Here is a 20,901-nt window from a genome sequence, read left to right on the forward strand (position 1 = left end):
CCAAATTACAATCTGCTTTTAATTTTAATCTTTCTATAATAGTATCATAGGGCGGGCTTTTAAACAATCAACTGTAAAGAATTAAGAACAAAATGAAAAATCATGCCATATCTAGATATAGATATAGATATAGATATACGTCTTTCTAGTCAATATCTACTCATCACAATGTTAGTATGAGAACCAGAAAAGGCCCTTGTGAGACCTCTAAGATATTTCAATGCAAATCTTTATTGGTTAATGTTTACTGAACCAGAACCACAAGGTTGATAAAACACAATACAAATCAATTCTTTGGCGTTATCAGATATATTTTCAAAATGCAACTACAAAAGTTTAATATGTGATATAATGTTAGGTCAATAGAATTCTCATATAAAAATCACTATTTAGTATTTGACTTTTGATAACAAGAGAAACAGTAAAGAAAGAGATAACTGGCCTCCAAAATTATTGTCCTCATCTTCAACACTCCCACCTGCCTGGCTACACACACACTACCTAAGCAACAGATATGAATTACACAGGCAAGTATTGTGTTTTACTGTTTCCTTTAACTGTAAAATGAGTATGAAAAAAGTTTATTATTTCCCTGGAAAGCCTCACGTAACAGTAATAAAAGTAAGATTTCTAGTACTGTAGGCCAAAGCTTTTAGAAAACTAATATTCAAGTTCTAATAGGACTGAGTAGATTAGGTTTTGAAACTTTAGTGACCACCAGAAAAACCTGGAGAGTTTGTTAAAACACAGATTGTTGGGTCTTGCCCCTAGGATTTCTGATTCAGTAGGTCTGTGGTATGGCCAGAGAATTAGCATTCCTATCAAGGAAATGATGATGATGCTGAGCAGAGACCATACTCAATGCATCAGATCCTAAACTTCTCTATGGATTGCTGCTCAACAGCTCAATATTCAATACACATGAAATAAATTCCATTCCAAATTTTTATGAAACAGAACATGTGACGCTTTGAAGTAAAATAATATAGCTGTAGGACAGCCTATACGATCTAGCATCCTCAAAAGAAAGAGAATCGGATATAAGTTTTCCTGTAACGCGTACTCTTCCATGTAAAGCATGGGGGTGGGGATCCTGAAATCCTATTTGGGAAGTGAAGAAATTGAGACAAAGAAATAGAAAAGCAGCAGCCCTGTGATACTTATTTAAAGGAATTTACTATATTTTTAGTATTCGCACAAAATTAATAGAGGCTCTGTACTCAACAACAATAACAATGAAAACTGTGTATGAACTCATTCTCAATGTAGCCCATCATTATTTTTCTAAGGCAGAAAAAAGTTACACGCTAGATAGCCTGACATAGCTTCTAAAGATCCCTGCCTCTTGCTGATTTACGCCTTTGTATATATACATTTGGTATTCATACCCTCCCCTGGGTGTGGACTAGATAAATAATGACTTATTTCTACAAAAAAGATCTAGCAAAAATGACAGGATGTCACTTCTGTGTCTAGGTTAAAAAAGACAGTGACTTCTATTTTGCCGGTATCCTCTACTGTCTTCTCAACATTCATGCTTTCATGAACCAAGCTGCAACAAAGGAAATGAAATGAATCTTGATTTCAACAAAGAGGTGACTGATCTTGAAAGAGTAATTTCTCAGTCAAGCCTTTGAGATGACCATCTCAAAGTCTGTGGCAGACTCTGAAGCAGAGACCCAGCTAAGCTGTCCCCACTCCTAACCCACAATAACTATTTAATAATAAATGTATGTTGTTTGAAGCCACTACTTTCTGAAGTGACTTGCTACTCTACAACAGCTAACCAATATTTTTAATTTTTAAATATTACCTTCCACACTACATGCTTTTCTATGCATGAGTATTTTTAAGATTATATATACACACAAATTGTCTACCATCTACCCTGTAAGAAAAGAAACAGATGTAGAATACCATACAACTATTTAACGATTAAAGTAAAACAGTTCGTTACAGGGTGCAAAAAAGGATGGAGTAATGTTTTTAAAAATTTGTTAAAAAGGGGGCGCCTGGGTGGCGCAGTCGGTTAAGCGTCCGACTTCAGCCAGGTCACGATCTCTCCGTCCGGGAGTTCGAGCCCCGCGTCGGGCTCTGGGCTGATGGCTCAGAGCCTGGAGACTGTTTCCGATTCTGTGTCTCCCTCTCTCTCTGCCCCTCCCCCGTTCATGCTCTGTCTCTGTCCCAAAAATAAAATAAAAAAAAAACGTTGGAAAAAAAAATTTGTTAAAAGGTGCTACGGTCACAAAACTTAAAACAACAAAGTTATCAGTCTACGCCATACCTAAAAGGTAAACAAGACAATTTTATGTTAAGTATAAAGTGAACTATTTTATACTTATTAGGAATACTTAATCCTCTAATTTATAAAATAATCTAAAGCCTACTGAACACAAAAATCCTACATTAGACAAATAAAAATATTTCTGAATAGAAATGTCAGTATTTTTACAAAGGAACTGGTCTCTATAAGCTCCAATATAATCACAAAATGATTGGAAGAGTGGCACAAACAAAAGGCAAATATTAAACCATGATTAAATTCTATAAAATGTAGCATCCACAGTACATTCAAAACGTAACTATTATAAAGGGAACACCCATGAGAAAAAAGGACATTCAAAAATCATCATTGTAGAGAAGGTTTTAATATCCATGAAGCTTACATTTAAATTAATTGTGCCAGTAATGTTCAAATGAAAAATAATTACAGATAATTAGCATTATTCCCTATTTTTAGTTCACTGAAAATATTAACCAGCTGTTGGGGGTTTTCTAATATAAAAAAAAACTTAAGAGAAAATGAGTACAGTTCTCAAAAACTTCAAGGAATATATTTTTAAAGGTACTTCTGGAAAAATTATTTTGGGCAAGCAGCGTCAGTTAATAGGCAGATTTACTGTATAAGACCAAAAATCTTACAGAACTATAAATATTAGTCTAATAAACATCATATCCATAAAACAGCTTCTCAAAATTGTACCTTCTCAAGGGTACAGACAATATTCACCCAGGATAGGCCAAGCTTTTGCCAAAGCAGCAATTCTTCAAGTGTTATCTGGAGATTCCCAGGGGTCTCTACCCTTCTAAGGAATCTGCAAGGTCAAAACTACTCTCATAAAAATACTAAGAAGTTATTTGCCATTTTCATGCTCATTCTCTTACAAGTGTCCAATAAAGTTTTCTAGAGGCTACACAATGTGTGAAACCACAGAAAGATTTAAGGCAGAAACAAACAGAAGAATTCAGCTTTTTTCTATTAAGCCACACAGTAATATTTGCAAAAGTATAGAATAAGGCCACTCTTTGCACTAAATGGTTTTTTTGTTTTGAAAAAAGTATTTTTCATACAAATGTTGTCTGAATGCTAATATGTAATACACTTACTAAGAATATTTTTTAAATAATATTTCTCAGTTTTAATTTCTAATACAAAAAACAGATAAACCATGCATAAATAAAAGCTCTTTGTGGGGCCATATTAAGTTTAAGAGCCACTGTGCTGGAACCAGACTGCTAACAGAAAGCTAATCCAAAATGCAGACCTCAGAAGAAATGCAGCAAGACTCCAGAGGTGAGCTGCCTTTCTCCCTAATTCCCTGTATCATGGCTAACCCAAAATCAAGATATTTAAGGAATTCACACAACTTTTAAGTTCATATAATTCACGGTACTACGTGACTAGTGATACACTAAGGTACTTGACCACAGTCTTTCGGAATGAATTTAGGAAACCCTTCTTAACTACAGAACCCTATGCGTTTTCAAATCTAGATAAACAGGTTAACATTATATACAATTTTAAAAGCAGGGATGATTTTTCTCTGTGGTCTGAAGTAGTTGGACTACAGTATTTCAGTAAAGCAAAAAGCCTTTTTCAACTTAACAGAATTCTACTCCTGAGAGTTTTGTTCTGAAGACTTACAGAACCATAGTCACATGAGCCTTAATTTTGATTAATGTAACAAGAAATGAGTTAAAATGAATCTGCCTTCTTTCAATAAACTCTATTTTCAAAAATGAAGATAACACAGGATGACACTAAAGTTAATCAACATTTAAAATTTTAAATTAAAAGTCTACAATAAAATGTAATATAGTTTGAACATAGTTTAAAAAAATAGTTTACAAACATTAAATTATTTTAAAAACAAGATAAGCCAGACACAGGACAAATACTGTATGATTTCACTTACATAAAGTACCTACAGTAGACAAATTCATAGAGAAAGAAATAAAGAGAGGCTACCAGGAGCTGGGGTAGGAGGTAAGAGTTATTGTCTACTGAGTACAGTTTTGTTATCAATAATGAAGAAGTTTTAGGTATAGACAGTAGCGATGGTTACACAACACAGTGTATTTAATGCCAGTGAACCATGAACTTATAAATGGTTAGAATAATAAATACTATGTACATTTTACCACAATAAAAAGTACCATAAAAATCAACTGTACTATATAGCATCAATCCTTCCAATGTTACAATTTTTCTTCCAATAAACAAGTACATCACAAGTTTATATTCACTAGACTTAACACAAATCAGGAAACACAAAACAGCAAAACCTCAGTTAACTAGATTTACAAAAAACAAAATCTGGTTCCTCAACCTCCCTAACTTCTCTATCCACAAATACATATGCATGCACTTCAACATGAGGGAAATAAAAAAAAAAAAAAAAAAAAAAAAAAAAAAGAAAATAATAAAAATTTTTAAAAAAAAGCTTTTCAAAGACATGATATTGAGGTAAATACACACAATGCCATATATAATACAGTTTTCTCGACACAGGTCATGATTCATTTCAACACAGGTAACAAAACAGGCTTTCAAGCAAAACTGCCTACTGGTTCTGCTATTTTCTTTTTTTTTTTTTTTTAATTTTTTTTTAATGTTTATTTATTTTTGGGAGAGACAGAGACAGAATGCGAGTGGGTTAGGGGCAGAGAGAGAGGAAGACCCAGAATCCGAAGCAGGCTCCAGGCTCCATGCTGTCAGCACAGAGCCGAACACGGGGCTCGAACCCACGAGCTGTGAGATCATGACCTGAGCCAAAGTCGGTCGCTCAACCGACTGAGCCAACCAGGTACCCCTGGTTCTGTTATTTTCTAGGTACTACTTAAATGCCTTAAACCCCAATTTCCTCTTCTATAAAATTAGAATAATATCTACTTCAGATGTTGTCAAGAATCATATAGAGTTAATACATGAAATGTGCTCAGAAAAGTGCCATCAATAGTAAGTAAGCATTCAATAAATATTAGCTATTATTAGCTATTACAAGTGACCCTTAAACAACATGGGTTTGAACTGCACAGGTGCACTTACATGTGGATTTTTTTACAGTACAGACCTATAAATTCATTTTCTCTTCTTTATGATGTTAACATATTCTTTTCTCTAGCTTACTTTACTGTAAGAATATAGTACATAATACATATAACATAAAAAAATATGTGTTGACTGTTTATGTTATGAGTAAGGCTTTCAGTCAACAATGGGCTATCAGTATAAGTTTCCAGGAGGTCAAGTTATATGCAGATTTTTGACTGCTTAGGAGGTTGGTGCCGATAACCCTGGTATTATTCAAGGGTCAAATGAATTTCTATTACTCAGTGAAACCATGAAGCTGTACTAATGCATTTCTGAGAAATGTAACACAATAGAAAGTAGTGGGTGGTTCAAGAAAAGTAACAGACTTTCTGAAAGTTAAGATGCTGAATAATCCGTGTTTTCAAGCTACTGCTGGTATGGTAGCAGGAAACCACATTAAATACGTTTTCATGTAAAAAAAGCTAGTCCAAATGTCATGACATTCATTTAGGACCAGAGGTCCCTTACATATTTGCTATACTCTCCCATTCAAAACGTTCTCCGCTGTTCTTACAAATCAATTGTGGCAAATATTTTATTGTTAATAACAAGGTTTCATGTATGTTTGTTGATGTGTGTTTCAGGAGGGTAGGAGGCAATACACGTTTCCTTGTCTGATATTTGACAGTAAAAATCCCTTGAATACATGGGACGTCTATCACCTCATCTTTGTTAAGGAGCCCACTTAATGTGATGAGTCATGCCTGGAAACCTCCAAAAACTGACCATAATTTTTTTTCTTCAAACCAAGGCATTTCTGAGAGTGAATAGAAATAGTTATGCTGAAACAAAAGGTATAAAAGTAAGACCCATTCCAGGGAAATCTGGATATACAGTCACCCTATTTATGAAAAAATCAGCATCTGAAAATATAGGTATAATAAAATGATTACTATCTTTGTCCCATCATATACAGGCCTTTAAAACTTTAAAACTTCTGCATTTCAAAACAAATGTTAGCAAAGAAAACATTAAAATACATTTAAAGTTTCAAGGGATATTTTTTCCTTTCTTCCTTTAGTATTTCTCCAGAAAATCCAAGGTTTCTCTAAGAAAAATGGAGTAATTTTTAAGGAAACATGAAAAGACTCCTGGGCCACAGGTTTCTTCCATTAACTGCTTTTAATTCTTAAGGTGATCTAAATTACAGTGAGCTCTATAGAATGTACTCTAATCATGTGGTTCTGTGGTAAATGGTAACTGAAAATGTGGCTTTAATCAAGGCCAATATTCAGTTGGTATACATCCATGTAGCCATACTGTTATTGAAAGCTAGTACCCACTCTGACTGATAAGTGTCTGACTGTATCAACTGTCAATCTGAAAATCTCTCTGGTGTTATGGATACATAAGCACATTAACTCAATCAGCTATCTTATTTAAGGAATGTCAAGTATACAAAAGATCTTTGTGATTAGCAGTGTTGAGAAACACAGGTGGAAATGTGAGCTATGTTCTCCCCAACAGCTCATGAGCTGGTACAATTAAACAGTAATTCAGATAGTCTCAATTTACAAATATTTGGTTTTAGTATCAATTGGTATCTCCCAGCCACCAGCAAATATACCAGTTAGGTACTGCTTTAACAAGCATCAGAATTCATCTAAATTAGTATTCTTAAATGCTGACAGGACAGCATGGCAATTCTAAGAATAAGCCATCAAAGGAAATCCAGACAGGTGTTTAAAATATGGAAAGCATGTAGCTGAAAATTAACATTACAGTCATACCTCATTTTACTGCACCCACTTTACAGCACTCCGTAGTTACCGTGCTTTTGTTTTTAACAAACCGAAGGCCTGTGGCAACACTGCATCAGCAAGTCTACTAGAGTCCTTTCCCAGTAGTGTTTGCACATTTCACGTCTCTGTGTCACATTTAAGGTAACTGTCGCAATATTTCAAACTTTTCATTATTTTATTTGTTATGGCCATTTGTGATCAATGATCTTTTGATGTTACTGTTTTAACTGTTTTGGGTCACCACAAACCTCAATCACATATAAGATGGCAAACTTAAACGATAAATGTTGTTTGTGTTCTCTCTCTCTCCTTCTCCCCTGAGACACAACAATAATGAAATTAGGCCAGTTAATAGCCCTACAATGGCCTTGAAATGTTCAAGTGAAAGGAAGAGTTATAGGTCTCTCACTTTAAATCAAAAGCTAGAAATGATTAAGCTTAGTGAGGAAGGCATGCCAAAAGCTGATAGGCCTCTTGTGCCAGTCAAGTTGTGAATGCAAAGGAAAAGTTCTTGAAAGAAATTAAAAGTGCTACTCCAGTGAACACACACTGATAAGAAAGCAAACTAGCCTTACTGCCAATATGGTGAAACGCAGAGTGGTCTGGATAGAAGACCAAACCAGCCACAACATTCCCTTAAGCCAAAGGCTAATCCAGGGCAAAGCCCTTATAACTTTCTTCAATTCTGTAAAGGTTGACAGAGGTGAGGAAGCTGCAAGAAAAAAGTTCAAAGCTAATAGAGGTTGGTTCGTGAGGTTTAAGGAAAGAAGCCATCTCCGTAACGTAAAGTGCAAGGCAAGGCAGCAAGTGCTGATACAGAAGCTGCAGCAAGTTACCCAGAAGGTCTCACTCAGATAATTCATAAAGGTGGCTACACTAAACAGATTTGCAATGTAGATAAAACAGCCTCCTATTAGAAGAAGATGCCATCTGGGACTTCCACAGCTCAAGAAAAGTCAAGGCCTGGCTTCAAAGTTTCAAAGGACAGGCTGACTCTTTTCTTGTTAGGGGCTAATGCAGCTGGTGACTTATGCTCATTTACCATTCTGAAATCCTAGGGCCCTTACGAATTATGCTAAATCCACTCTGCCTGTGCTCTGCCCTAAAAGTGGAACAACAAAGCCTGGATGACAGCACATCTGTTGACAACATGGTTTACTGAATATTTTAAGCCACTGTTGAGACTACTGCTCAGAAAAAAAAGATTCCCTTCAAAATATTACTGCCCATTGACAATGTGCCTGGTCACTCAAGAGCTCTCTGTTGGGAGACACACAAGGAGATTAATGTTTCCATGCCCCATAACAAATATCCATTCTGCAGCCCATGGATCAAGGAGTCATTTGACTTTCAAGTCTTATTACTGAAGAAACACATTTCATAAGAATAAAGTTGTCAGAGACCATGATTCCAGTTGTCTGGCAGATCTGGGCAAAGTAAACTGAAAACATTCTGGCAAGGATTCATGATTCGAGATGCCATTAAAAACATTCATCCATGATTCATGGGGAGAGATCCACATATCAATATGAAGAGGAGTTTGGAAGAAGTTGATTCCGTGCCTCGTGGATGACTGGGAGGGGTTCAGGACTTCAGTGGAGGAAGTCACTGCAGACGTGGTGGAAATAACAAGAGAACTAAAATGACAAGTGGGGCCTGACGATGTGACAGAATTTCTACAATCTCAGGGCAAAACATGAACAGATGAGGGTCTGCTTCTCATGGATGGGCAAAGAAAGTGGTTTCGTGAGATGGAGTCTACTCCTGGTGAAGATGCTGTGAAGTTTGTGGAAATGACAGCAAAGGAGTTAGAATACAGAATATTACATAATCTTAGCTGATAAAAGCAGAAGCAGGGTTTGAAAGGATTGACTCCAAGTTTGAAAGTTCTACTTTGGCTAAGATGCTATCAAACAGCATCACATCCAAAAGAGAAATCACTTGTAAAAGGAACAGTCCACGGATGAGGCAAACTTCATTGCTGTCTTATTGTAAGAAATTGCCACAGCCACCTTAACCTTCAGCCACCACCACCCTGGTGAGTCAGCAGCCTTCAACATCAAAAGACACCAAGATCAGCAAAAAGATTATACTCACTTAACGCTCAGATGATGATAAACATTTTTTTAGCAATAAAGTACTTTTTAATTAAGGTATGTACATTGAGTTTTAGACATAATGCTATTATTGCACTCTTTAATGGACTATAGCATAGTATAAACATTAACTTTTACATGCACCAAGAAACCCCCCAAAAACATAATTTGATTCATTTTATTGCAGTGGTCTAGAAGTGTAATATCTCCGAGGTAAGCCTGTAAATAAACAACTTAAACAACAGAAAAATAATAATCAGTGTTACTCTATGGTGTAATGCCATAGATGACCTAAATATTATTAAAAGATACTAATCCTTATAAATAGAAGTTATATGGCAAAGAAATGGAGTAGTTTTATGATTTTGGAAAAAGTCATACTTCCAGATAATGCCAGTGCCTATGAAGAATATCCTACAGAGATTCTAAATATTGTATCAATAAGGTATTTATATTTTCACCATTTTTCATACCACTTACTCTCTCACAATAGCTAGTGTTGACTATATAAACTATATAAAGCAATCTGGGGATATACTGTATTAGCTTAGCAATAAAAAAAAATTCTTTCAAATCACCATTAATACCTAGTAAGATTAAGATTATCAAGCAATATAGCATAAGGACTATTATAATGTACACTGATTATCTTGTAATGTCACTAAATCAAGTATGTTCAGAATTAACTATTTATACATTTTATCTTTTCGGTAGACAAAGGACTCATCAATGAATCACTACATCCTTATTCCTTTCCTTTTTCCTTTAGTTAATTCTCACCATATTAAAGACCTAAGAATCCTGGGTCCCATCACAACCTCTGAACGGTTTATGCTCCAAAACAAGAAATTTGTTGAATTTTAGAAACAACGTTGTCTGGAGTAAGCACTTCCAACCTATCCAGTCTTCTCTTTCCTCTATTTCTGAGACAACAGAATCTCTAAAACCAGACGTTTTTCATAATTCTTATCCTTTATGAAGACAGAAGTGACAATGGAAGGGAATCAAAGTTGTTGTGGCTGTAGGGCCAATTAAACAGTTGATATTTAGAGACCAAAAATGAATACTATAGGGAAGGACTATTCAGACCCTTAATGTGCCTTGGTACTCTTATCAAAACTGGTACCTTAAAACGAGTACGGCTCTCTTGAATTGCCAAGTAACTGAGTGGACGTGGCTCTTTAGTATAAATTAACTTTATTGTTTAGTATAAATTGATATTAACTTATTTATAAATGTAAGAAAACTTTATCTCACGTATGTAGTTATAATTATGAGCAGGAGCTAGTTTTTATCATTTACTGCTGGTATTCTCCCTAGGAAGAAAGTAATTATTATCTCAATCAGTCTTGCTATTTCATCCAAAACTGATTAAGGGGAATAAATACCAGAAGCTTAATGGAAATAAAATAACAAAGGCCACTGGATGTAAGGTTGAAAATATAAAAATCTGGGGATTATTCATGAATTTTTTTCTATTGCCACCAATTACACAAATAATCAAAAGTGGCTCAAATATGATAAAACTAATTTTCTGACTTTTTAAAAGAAGTAAATACCAGGTATCTGGCACCAGAAGAGGTCTACTAAAAGGAAATCAGGATACAAAAAAACGACCAGAGATTTTCACTTCAATCTCTTCACAGGATATATTTTTTTGAACCTACTCCAATTCTGAAAGTGTCTTTAAACCTTTTCAGAACAAGTTAACATGGTTTATGTATACATAAGCTATGTATACAATTAATAATTTTAGTGATCACTATCATACCTTGGATCACAATTTTCTTATCTGTCCAGTCTTCTCTATTAGCGTATTCTTTGCTGTGCTGACATAGCACATACAGATTTGTTTTCACTCCGAATCTATTGAAGATTTAACATAAGTTTCCTATCTATTAATTATAATGCAGTGGAATCAGTGAAGACTTTATTTTCAAATATATATTTTAATTATTAGAATTCAAAATAGAAGAAACACTCATGGTTATTTTTCTCTCAAAATCAAATGTCTTATTTACTATTTACCTGGTGGTGGAATCAGAGGTGGAGCAGTGCTGACAGTTGGAGGAGGTGGAAGAAATGGAGGAGGTGGAAGGTGGGTGGGAGGAGCTCCTGGAGGGAAAAATGGAGGTGGTTTGCTAAAATTGTTGTCTACTTCAGTAGCAGATCTTTCAGAAAGGACCTAAAATTAAAATATAGTTAATTTTAAAAACATACCTAAGATTAAAAACTCAGTAAATTTATTTCATTTAAGAAACAAAGTAAAAAGTTTTATTCACATAACACATATTTTGAAGCAAATTTTCCATGTCTGTGATTTATGTGTATATGTACAGATGTGAGTATATACTCACACACACTCTTTAAGATGTCCACATAAAGCCTAGAATAAATGATTGAATCATTACCAAAAAAAGTTAGTAAGAATAAAAACATTCTGGGGCGCCTGGGTGGCTCAGTCAGTTAAACGTTCAACTTCAGCTCAGGTCATGATCTCATGGTTCATGAGTTTGAGCCCCATGTCAGGCTCTGTGCCGACAGCTCAGGGCCTGGAGCCTGCTTTGGATTCTGTCTCCCTCTGTCTATGCCCCTCCCCTGCTCACACCCTCTCTGTCTCTCTCTCTCAAAAATAAGCATTAAAAAAAACTTTAGAAAAGAATAAAAACATTCTCAAGGAGAGTATTTATAAATTAAGTACTTTATAAATATAATGTAATAAGTATTATCTTTGTTACCCAACCAAGTTACTGTACTCACATTAAGGCAATGTAATCATTAGTCACAGATAGTAGCATTAAGAAATCAACATGGCAACAGAAGAGATCTTCACTGTACCAGGGCCTATCAGCAGGTGGTATGCATTAACAGGGTGCAAATAGGCAGCGCGATATATAAATAACTTTTTCATGTGAGCCTTGTAAATTTAAGAACAAGGGTTCATACTTGAAAAGTGGAAGTGTTTACAAAATAGTGATTTGTGTAAAAAGGTAAGGGACAGGCAGCAAACCTACAGGAGTGACACACAGAAATCTGGATTTTTGTCAGGCCTCCCTGAGGGATTCTGATGTGCAAACACATTTAAGAAAACAGCAGAAACAGACAACATAATGTGCTTTTAATGTACACTTCTAAAAATCCTTGCTGGCTGAAGGGTATCATTTAAACATAATCCCTCTTTTCATTAACTTCTTCATCTTTAAGTATAGCAATTTTTGTAACACTTATGCTGATAAGCTATTTTTTAAAGTAGGGAACAGAATTATTCTAAGAAATCCAGGCATTTTAATGGTGGGGAAAAGAAGAGAGAACTATCTACCAGCTTAGAAATGATTTACCCTCAAGCATGCTAAAAACAAGATTAATTTATTAAAAGTAATGAGGATCAAAACACTTTGACATTTTTTAAAGCACTGAGAAAAAGGAAATAATTTTTAAAAACGTATGATGAAGCTAATAGCTGAAAATCTGTTACTAAAGTTCTAACTTGAATTATCCAAGTTACTAATAACTCATCTCCTTTCATTATTTCACTTGAAAACAAAGAAAATCTACTTCCCCCCAAAATGTCACATTTAATAAATTATGTATGTCCATACAATGAAACTATCATAAAGAAATTTTAAATATTTTTAAGAATATGGAAAAATGCAAATGATAATTTTTTTTAAAGGATACACAAAAAAGAATCAAAATAGTATATCGTAATCTTGCTTGGTGACAAAGAGAAGTAAGTACCAGAGTGTTAAGAGTGGTTATCTTTAGATGCTAGAATTATCGGTAGTTTTATTTCCTTCTTTAAACTTTTCCAATATTTCCCTTTTTTAGTCCAATTAGCCTATATATTATGCTTACAGCAAAAAAAAAAAAGAAAGAGAAAGAAATCTTACTGAAAAAGATCTAAAGGTAATAACTTCTAAATAGAATAGCTTTTGTACTAAAAGTGATTAATTCCATATTTTAAATCTAAAATACCTAACATATAACATAGCACTATAAATGCATATTGAATAATTAAATTAGAACATGGATGTAATTCTTCAGTTTCAAAATTAATTCATTTTTAAAATACGAAACCTGTATGTTGCTGTTTTCGTTTGCCCGTCGTCTTCCTTCTACTCGGCTAATTGTTATAGTCTGACCAATAACATCGATTGCCCCAGGTAATCTCCTGTAACATAGAAATTGAAATCAATTCAGTTTCACCTAATTAGATGTTTGAAAAATAACACAAATATTAAGTGAGAAATAAAGTCTAAAACCTTTTGCAATGTACTTTATAAAATAAAATCAGAGGATAGTACACATTGAAAAAAACTTTACTAAGTTAGTTAGATCTCACTATTTCATACTGTCATAAAGACTAAGCTTTATTTAGTAAGCTGGAACCTATATACCCAATGACAATCATGTTAAATTCACAGATTTTCTTTTAAATTTACTTTTTTAACAGTTTCCAACTGAATGTATCTTTGTGGAACTGAATCAGGTAGCAAATGCTAAGCAAATGGAAATAAAATTTTTTTGGCCACTGTAATTGTAACACGTATCATAGTTCTATTACAGAAACTTAAAAATTCCCCCAGAAGACTTGAAATGAAATAATGCTCATTTTGATACACACTGTATTTTCCTTAGTGATTTATTCCAAGCATTAGAAAGCATACAATGGGATCCAGTTTTCCATTTCTGATAACTTGCCTTTAAATAGAAAAAATTAAATATTTAAATGCCTACTCCACCTCCAGTTGTATTTATGATCCATTAAATAAGTATATGAATACATTAAAAACAGTGTACCAGAAAATGATGCTATAGATTTATCTAGGAGAAGCAAGTAAGTTAAATTAAAAAAAAAATAAGGTTAAAAGCCATTTAGTTAGTAGTTAAGGATTTTATGAAAGTATATATGCTTAACAAGTTACAGAAATCACTTGTAGGAAGAGGCAATGAACAATGGATGCAAATTAGATGAATTTCTCTTCATCTCTACTTCAGTTCTGAACAATTCTGCCTTTAAAACTTTGTAGAAGTAAAACAACCAAGTACCATGGATCTTTCCACAGTCACAACAGTTAGATTCCCAAAATGACTAACAGCAGCTACCATTTGCCAAATGTCTACACATCATACTTAAACCTCACAATAAAAGTCTGCACTTACTGAATTACCGTATAATTGTGTTAGAGATGTTAAAGCCAGGGCTCACGGGGAGGTCACTGGCATCAGCAATAACTAAATGGCAAAACTCAACTTTCAAATCTGAGTCTTTCTGATTCCAAAGCCTACCTACAGATCCCTTCCCTTGAGCTACACTGCCTTCTAGCAAGATAACTGGCTTTTGAGAAATTTAAGACTTCTGAAAACCAAAACTGGTGAAAGTTTGCCTCAAGGGAACCTTGAGACGCCCCATGATTATGTGCTCACAAAAACAAAGACCCTAGAAACAGTATATAATGGCATCTGAAAGGTCTTCAACTACATAGTCAGCTCCTACTTATCATCTTGCCCACTTCGAACTTCTATTCTATATAATTCTAATATAATTTTTAAAAAGTTCAAGCTTTTCTGATTTTATGCCCAGGTCATTGACTTTCCGGATTTCTTCATGATCTCAAGGAGCGAAAGTGGTTTTATTTACTTAACTCGTACCCCTTCAATATAGCTGGAAACTATCCTAACATTCACACATTAGAAAAAATCCAAATATCTCAGACATAAAACAAGTATCACTCCAATTTTTTCCCTAAAACTTAATTACAAAGCTATGACCACTGTAACTTTGTATCAAAACAGATGCCATCAGCCCTCTAATATCCACACACAACTCAGATTCCAACATCCCAACAGATACAGGTGCCTATTCTGAGGCCAGAATTTCCCTTCACCATTTATTGCTACCAAGACTTCATTGTAAAAATCTTTACCTCTACTATTTCCTTTTCCACTCTTTTCTATTCCCGATTGCTGGATTCTCCCTTCTAAAACTTATTCCACCTGAAGAACAAATTCTCATACATTTGTTTGGATTTTCAATTTCTCCAAACTGCTGAAGTAGGAAAACTTAAATCTAGATCTAACACTCTAATGTCTTTCTATATACCATGGATTTGTAAAGACTTCTGCTTTCAAAAATTCTGGGACACATGAGAGTACTCACTTCTTAAAGTTTATCTTAAATATGGTTAATCTAATTTTTTCAGCTTTAAGTGAATTACTGAAGATTCAAAATGGCAAATACTAAGTTTCTAAAAACACACGTGGAAAATTAGCCTTAACAAATGTACATCACTAGAAGAAATCCAGAAAACTACAATTTCTTACACATTATTTCCACAATAATACCTCTTTACCCAGGCATTTTTACCACACAGACTGATATATCTTAGAAATGTTAAGTTTACCATTTTGTTCAGAAATATTTTAGGACAGATACATAAGCATATACCGAAGTAACAAACAGCACATAATATTTAACAGAGATGATTAACTATCCAATGTTATTCTGATGGCACATTATGAAAAAATGACATTGAACTATATTATTCTGAAAATTTTTAATGACACATTTCTATTTCAATGCATAAAAAGATTTAGTAGAGCTTTACTATGAGGATCTATTATTTTTTTTTTATATATGAAATTTATTGTCAAATTGGTTTCCATACAACACCCAGTGCTCATCTCAAAAGGTGCCCTCCTCAATACCCATCACCCACCTATGAGGATCTATTATAACTTGAGTTTCCACATAGCACAAGTTTATCTTTTTTAACTTTTTTTTTTAATGTAACTTATTGTCAAATTGGCTAACACACAATGTGTACAGTGTGCTCTCGGTTTTGGGAGTAGATTCCCATGGTTCGTTGCTTACATACAACACCCAGTGCTCATCCCAACAAATAACCTCCTCAATGCCCATCACCCATTTTCCCCTCTCCCCCACCATCCCCTCCCCCCATCAATCCTCAGTTTATTCTCTGTATTTAAGAGTCTTTCATGGTTTGTCTCCCTCCCTCTCTGTTTGTAACTATTTTTCCTCCTTTCCCTCCCCCGCGGTCTTCTGTTAAGTTTCTCCAGATCCACATATGAGTGAAAACATATGGTATCTGTCCTTCTCTGACTGACTTACTTCACTTAGCATAATACCTTCCAGTTCCATCCACGTTGCTACAAATGCCAGATTTCATTCTTTCTCATTGCCAAGTAGTATTCCATTGTATATATAAACCACATCTTCTTTATCCATTTGTCAGTTGATGGGCATTTAGGCTCTTTCCATAATTTGGCTATTGTTGAAAGCGCTGCTTCCACATAGCACAAGTTTAACTGGGCTTACACGTTTGTTCAATAAGGCAGATAGCTAATATAGCTACCAAGATTCTCTTCTGTGTTGGACTAAACCATATAGCTAAAGAGAGACAGAAACTAACCATGATGGAGATCTGAAGTTTCATTAATCTACAAGCTTAATACAGGCAGTGGATGTTCACAAGAGCCTCTACCTTTCGTGAATATGAAAATATCTCTGAAATTATAATGGAATTAAATTAAAATTAAAATGGCATATTTTGATGATTCTGATATAAACTGCTTACAAAGATAAAACAAAATTTTTAAGGTGACAGAATTAGGGCCAAGGGAAGACAAAGAATTAATTATTAATCTTTTGCCACAAATTTATCTCTGACCTTCTCATTTTTTACCAGCCAAAATAAAGGACATCTTTAATAACAAGTCTTTTAATGTAAGATAAAAACAAAGCATTAACCCTGAAGACTGCTCTTCCCGGTAACAAGAGCACCACCTACAATGTGCTAGGAAGCACTGTTCTAAGCACTTTAGATACATTTACTCTTCACTACTTCCCTATGAAGTAGCAATTATTATTATTCCCATTTTACAGAAGAGAATAAAGAGAAAAAAATTTCTCCTGAGTCCATGTTAAGAGAAAGTAGGATAGAGTACAGTTTTCAAACTTTTTTGACCCCAAAATATATTTAAGAAACACATTTTACACAGTAATCCAGTAAACACATAAAAAAAACTAAAAGCTTCATGAAATAATACTTACACTTATTAAAAAGGAAAGAGTAACATTAAAACCAAATACGAATTATCAGTATTAAATATCACACACACACAAAAAAACAATACAAACCCCAGAAATATTTGGTGGTTGAGACCACAAAATTCATTTCACACCCCACTAATGGACTGCAATCTCATGATGCTGTGAAAAACTGAAATAGGGACAAAGTCTCCAATTACTACAATGAAAACATAAGTGAATTTCACAGAACCATTTCTCAAAATGTTCCTCAATATCGAGTGAAGCATAACAATGTACGATCCAATAATAGCAATTCAAATCAGGGAGAGTAAAACCACGTGGTCTGAGTACATAGCCCTTTTGATGCAGGCTTTATCTAAAGATTTAACTGTACTTTTGAGCAAGGGTCCTTACCTAGCATACATGGGATACTGAGGGACCAAGAGGATCCTAAACTTAAATATATGCATGTGTACAAATGCATTTTTCAGTCAAGAGTCCACAGTTTGCAGGAAATTTTCAAAGAGGTTACTGTTTTAAGTACAGAACCACTACTCTAAAAGAATAAATGAATCATGTCCTTGAGAAATCTATGAATGTTGCCTTCTCACAACAGAACTTCTAATAAGAACTGAGGAGCAATAATTCATGAATGCATTCTCTAGGAAAAAACGTAGATGTGACAGTTTCATATTCCCAAGTTAAGACACATGCAGTAGTATGATTGCCTAACTCAGGTCAAACATCTAAAAAGATGGCTATAACAGTTTTGCATGGAAGTTGGTATAACATCTTTTTTATTTTAGAAGTTTTTTGTTTTGTTTTGTTTTAGTTTATTTTGAGAGAGAGAGAGAGAGCAAGCACGGGGGGGGGGGGGGGGGGAGGGGGAGGGGGAGGGGGAGGGGGAGGGGGAGGGAGAGGGAGAGGGAGAGGGAGAGGGAGAGGGAGAGGGAGAGGGAGAGGGAGAGGGAGAGGGAGAGAGAGAAAGAATCCCAAGCAGGCTCCTCACTGTCAGCACAGAGCCTGATGTGGGGCTCAAACTCACAAACCATGAGATCATGACTTGGGCAGAAACCAAGAGTCGGACACATAGCAAAGGAGCCAGCCAGGTGCCCTGGTATAACATCTTTTAAGCTACTTTAGTAAAGAGAAGCATTGAAAGACATGAGGAATGAATTTAGCCACACAGGATGGGAAGGGAGGACATTTTAAATGGAGGGAATAACATAAGAGGAAAATAACATTTGCAGGATTCCAATTTCCAATTTTACAAATATACTATCTACCAATCTATATGCAAAAGAAAAAGCATGATATACCTTTGATACTGGTTACCAACAAAAAGACTTTCAAAGAGGCAAAATATAATAAATTAAATGAGACTCACAAAAAAGAAAGTTCTATGAGGTTGTAAAATGCAATGCAAATGTTAGTGCCCATCAAAGCAAACTCTATCATTTTACCTCAAATTCCAAGGTGGTCACTAAACATTTCATTTTAATCTTTATGTCAAGCCAGAATCCGATCTCTCAATCAATGGTTCTCAATGTCTCCTACACATCAGAATCATTGGGAGCTTTTTTTTTCATTTTTTTTTTAATGTTTATTTTTGAGAGAGAGAGAGACAGAGCACGAGTTGGGGAGGGGCAGAGAGAGAGAGGGAAGACACAGAATCTGAAGCAGGCTCCAGGTTCTTAGCTGTCAGCAGAGCCCAATGCAGGGCTCGAATCCACGAAATGCAAGATCATGACCTGAGTTGAAGTTAGATGCTTAACTGACTGAGCCACCCAGGCGCCCTTGGGAGCTTTCAAGAATCCCAATGCCCAGAGTACACACCAGACAATTTAATTTCGTCTCTAGGGCTTAAGCATCCATAATTTTTTGAAGCTCCCTAGGTAATTCCAACACATAGCCAAAGTTGAGGACCACAACTAAAGACATGCCCAAGGAAGACACTTACATTGTATTCTCTTCTAGAAAGAATGTATAGTTGATAAAAACCAATACTTATCTCCCTATTACTGAATAAATATAAAGTCGCACTGACCAAGGCCTGATAATTAAAGTAAGACTATCATTCGTTGCATATATATTTTTATACTGATATTGTGAGTTTCATGGACTCACACAGTACTACTTCAATACTTTTTTCAACCGTTACAAAAATAATCTTCTCTAAAGCATATACACAGTTTATGAAGAAAATGTAATCTATTTTTCAAGTGAAGATTAATCAAACATCCTGTGTTGAAAAATAATGTATGTTCAACATAAAAATTAGAGAATTTAAAACTGTTTTCAGAGCACATAATTTATTGTCTAATAGTACTACAGTGAAAGAGACTACAGTGGGAGCAGAGATGCAAAAGGAACTAACATTATTGGGTGCCCCGCAACAGGTTCTTTTGCAGCCTTAGAAGCCATTTAATCCACAAGTACTTGGTATAAGTCCAATTAGTTTCATTTTCACAGCTGTGGAAAAAGGCTCTTTTGTGAGTAAAGTGCCGCACCAAGATTCAGGCTCAGGTATGACTCCAAATTCTACTTCTTCTACTAAGTGTTTTCCATGCTAATTCTCTGGGGACTGAATTCTTAAAATGTTGTTACTTTTCAAGCTATCTTAAAAACAAAGACCTTAAACACTTAAAGATGAACTACGCTAAACTTTGACTCAGTAGAGCACATAAATGTGCTCATTAGGAAAGCCAAATTTACTCACTCTTGTGCAGAGCTTGAAATAATAAAGCTTTACCTACCATATTTATGTTTAATTTTATTGTTTAAATGTAGGGAAAGATATTCTACAGGGAATTTTTAAAAATAAAAGCCTTCATATGTCCAATCACATAAATTCTTACAAGCTACATAATACAAGCAATACACATTCAAAGTGCTCAAATGCCATGAAGGTACAGGTACATCTTTCCAGTACATTATTTCACCAAGACATAATAAGCAGTGCAAGAACAAATGAAGAGGTCAATCTTAGACTGAATGTCCATTTAACATTGTTTTATTGTACATTTTATGTTTGACTATTGTAAGAAGTGCAAGGTTTAAATATTTTAGTAATTCTGGATTAAGCAATTTTTACTTTTCCTCTTTCAAGAGTCTGAATCAGTTAAAAAGCCATGATATGAAAAAACAAGCTTACTAAGACAACCTAGAATATGCAACTACTTACCTAACAGATTTTAATATTATAAAATGAAAACAAAACACACAAACTGGACATTAGGATAAGATTACAGCAATCATCCTTATTGCCAATTTCAATGTTCTGTGTTCATTAAAACTGCTTCATTCTTCTAGTTGGCCTAGTAAGTGTCACAAATTTGAATTTATAAAACAAAACTCACACCCAACAAAATGCCCTTGCTACATAGTTATGAAGACTACTATTAACCAAAGTTGGAAAAATACTGTATTAACAGGAATATATGTGAGATAAGAAGTCCTGAGTCTCCAAACACAGTAACTTATAAAAAGGATTTCAATCATCGTTTAAGTGCTCTTACAAAGAGATTTATGCCATGTTTCAAAAACAAAACAAAGCAAAACACATTCCTCAGTTACACTAACTACAACGGGTAGAATCTCATTTTTTTATCTTATGCTGTAAAGTGTGTGTATGTA

General features: G+C 34.6%; 1 protein-coding gene across 18 annotated transcripts in view; it reads right to left on the minus strand.

Moving 5' to 3' along the window:
- FIP1L1 (factor interacting with PAPOLA and CPSF1) overlaps positions 1–20,901 on the minus strand; it is a 78,963-nt gene that overhangs the window by 22,913 nt on the left and 35,149 nt on the right. For all 18 annotated transcript variants that reach the window (XM_047854878.1, XM_047854870.1, XM_047854876.1 and 15 more), the window contains 2 exons: positions 13,290–13,383; positions 11,241–11,397 (listed from right to left, as the gene is read on the minus strand). In XM_047854878.1, coding sequence (XP_047710834.1) covers positions 11,241–11,397; positions 13,290–13,383 — 251 coding nt within the window. The remainder of the gene's footprint in view (positions 1–11,240; positions 11,398–13,289; positions 13,384–20,901) is intronic.

The sequence above is a fragment of the Prionailurus viverrinus genome, chromosome B1, assembly GCF_022837055.1.
Source record: "Prionailurus viverrinus isolate Anna chromosome B1, UM_Priviv_1.0, whole genome shotgun sequence".
NCBI classification, from domain to species: domain Eukaryota; kingdom Metazoa; phylum Chordata; class Mammalia; order Carnivora; family Felidae; genus Prionailurus; species Prionailurus viverrinus.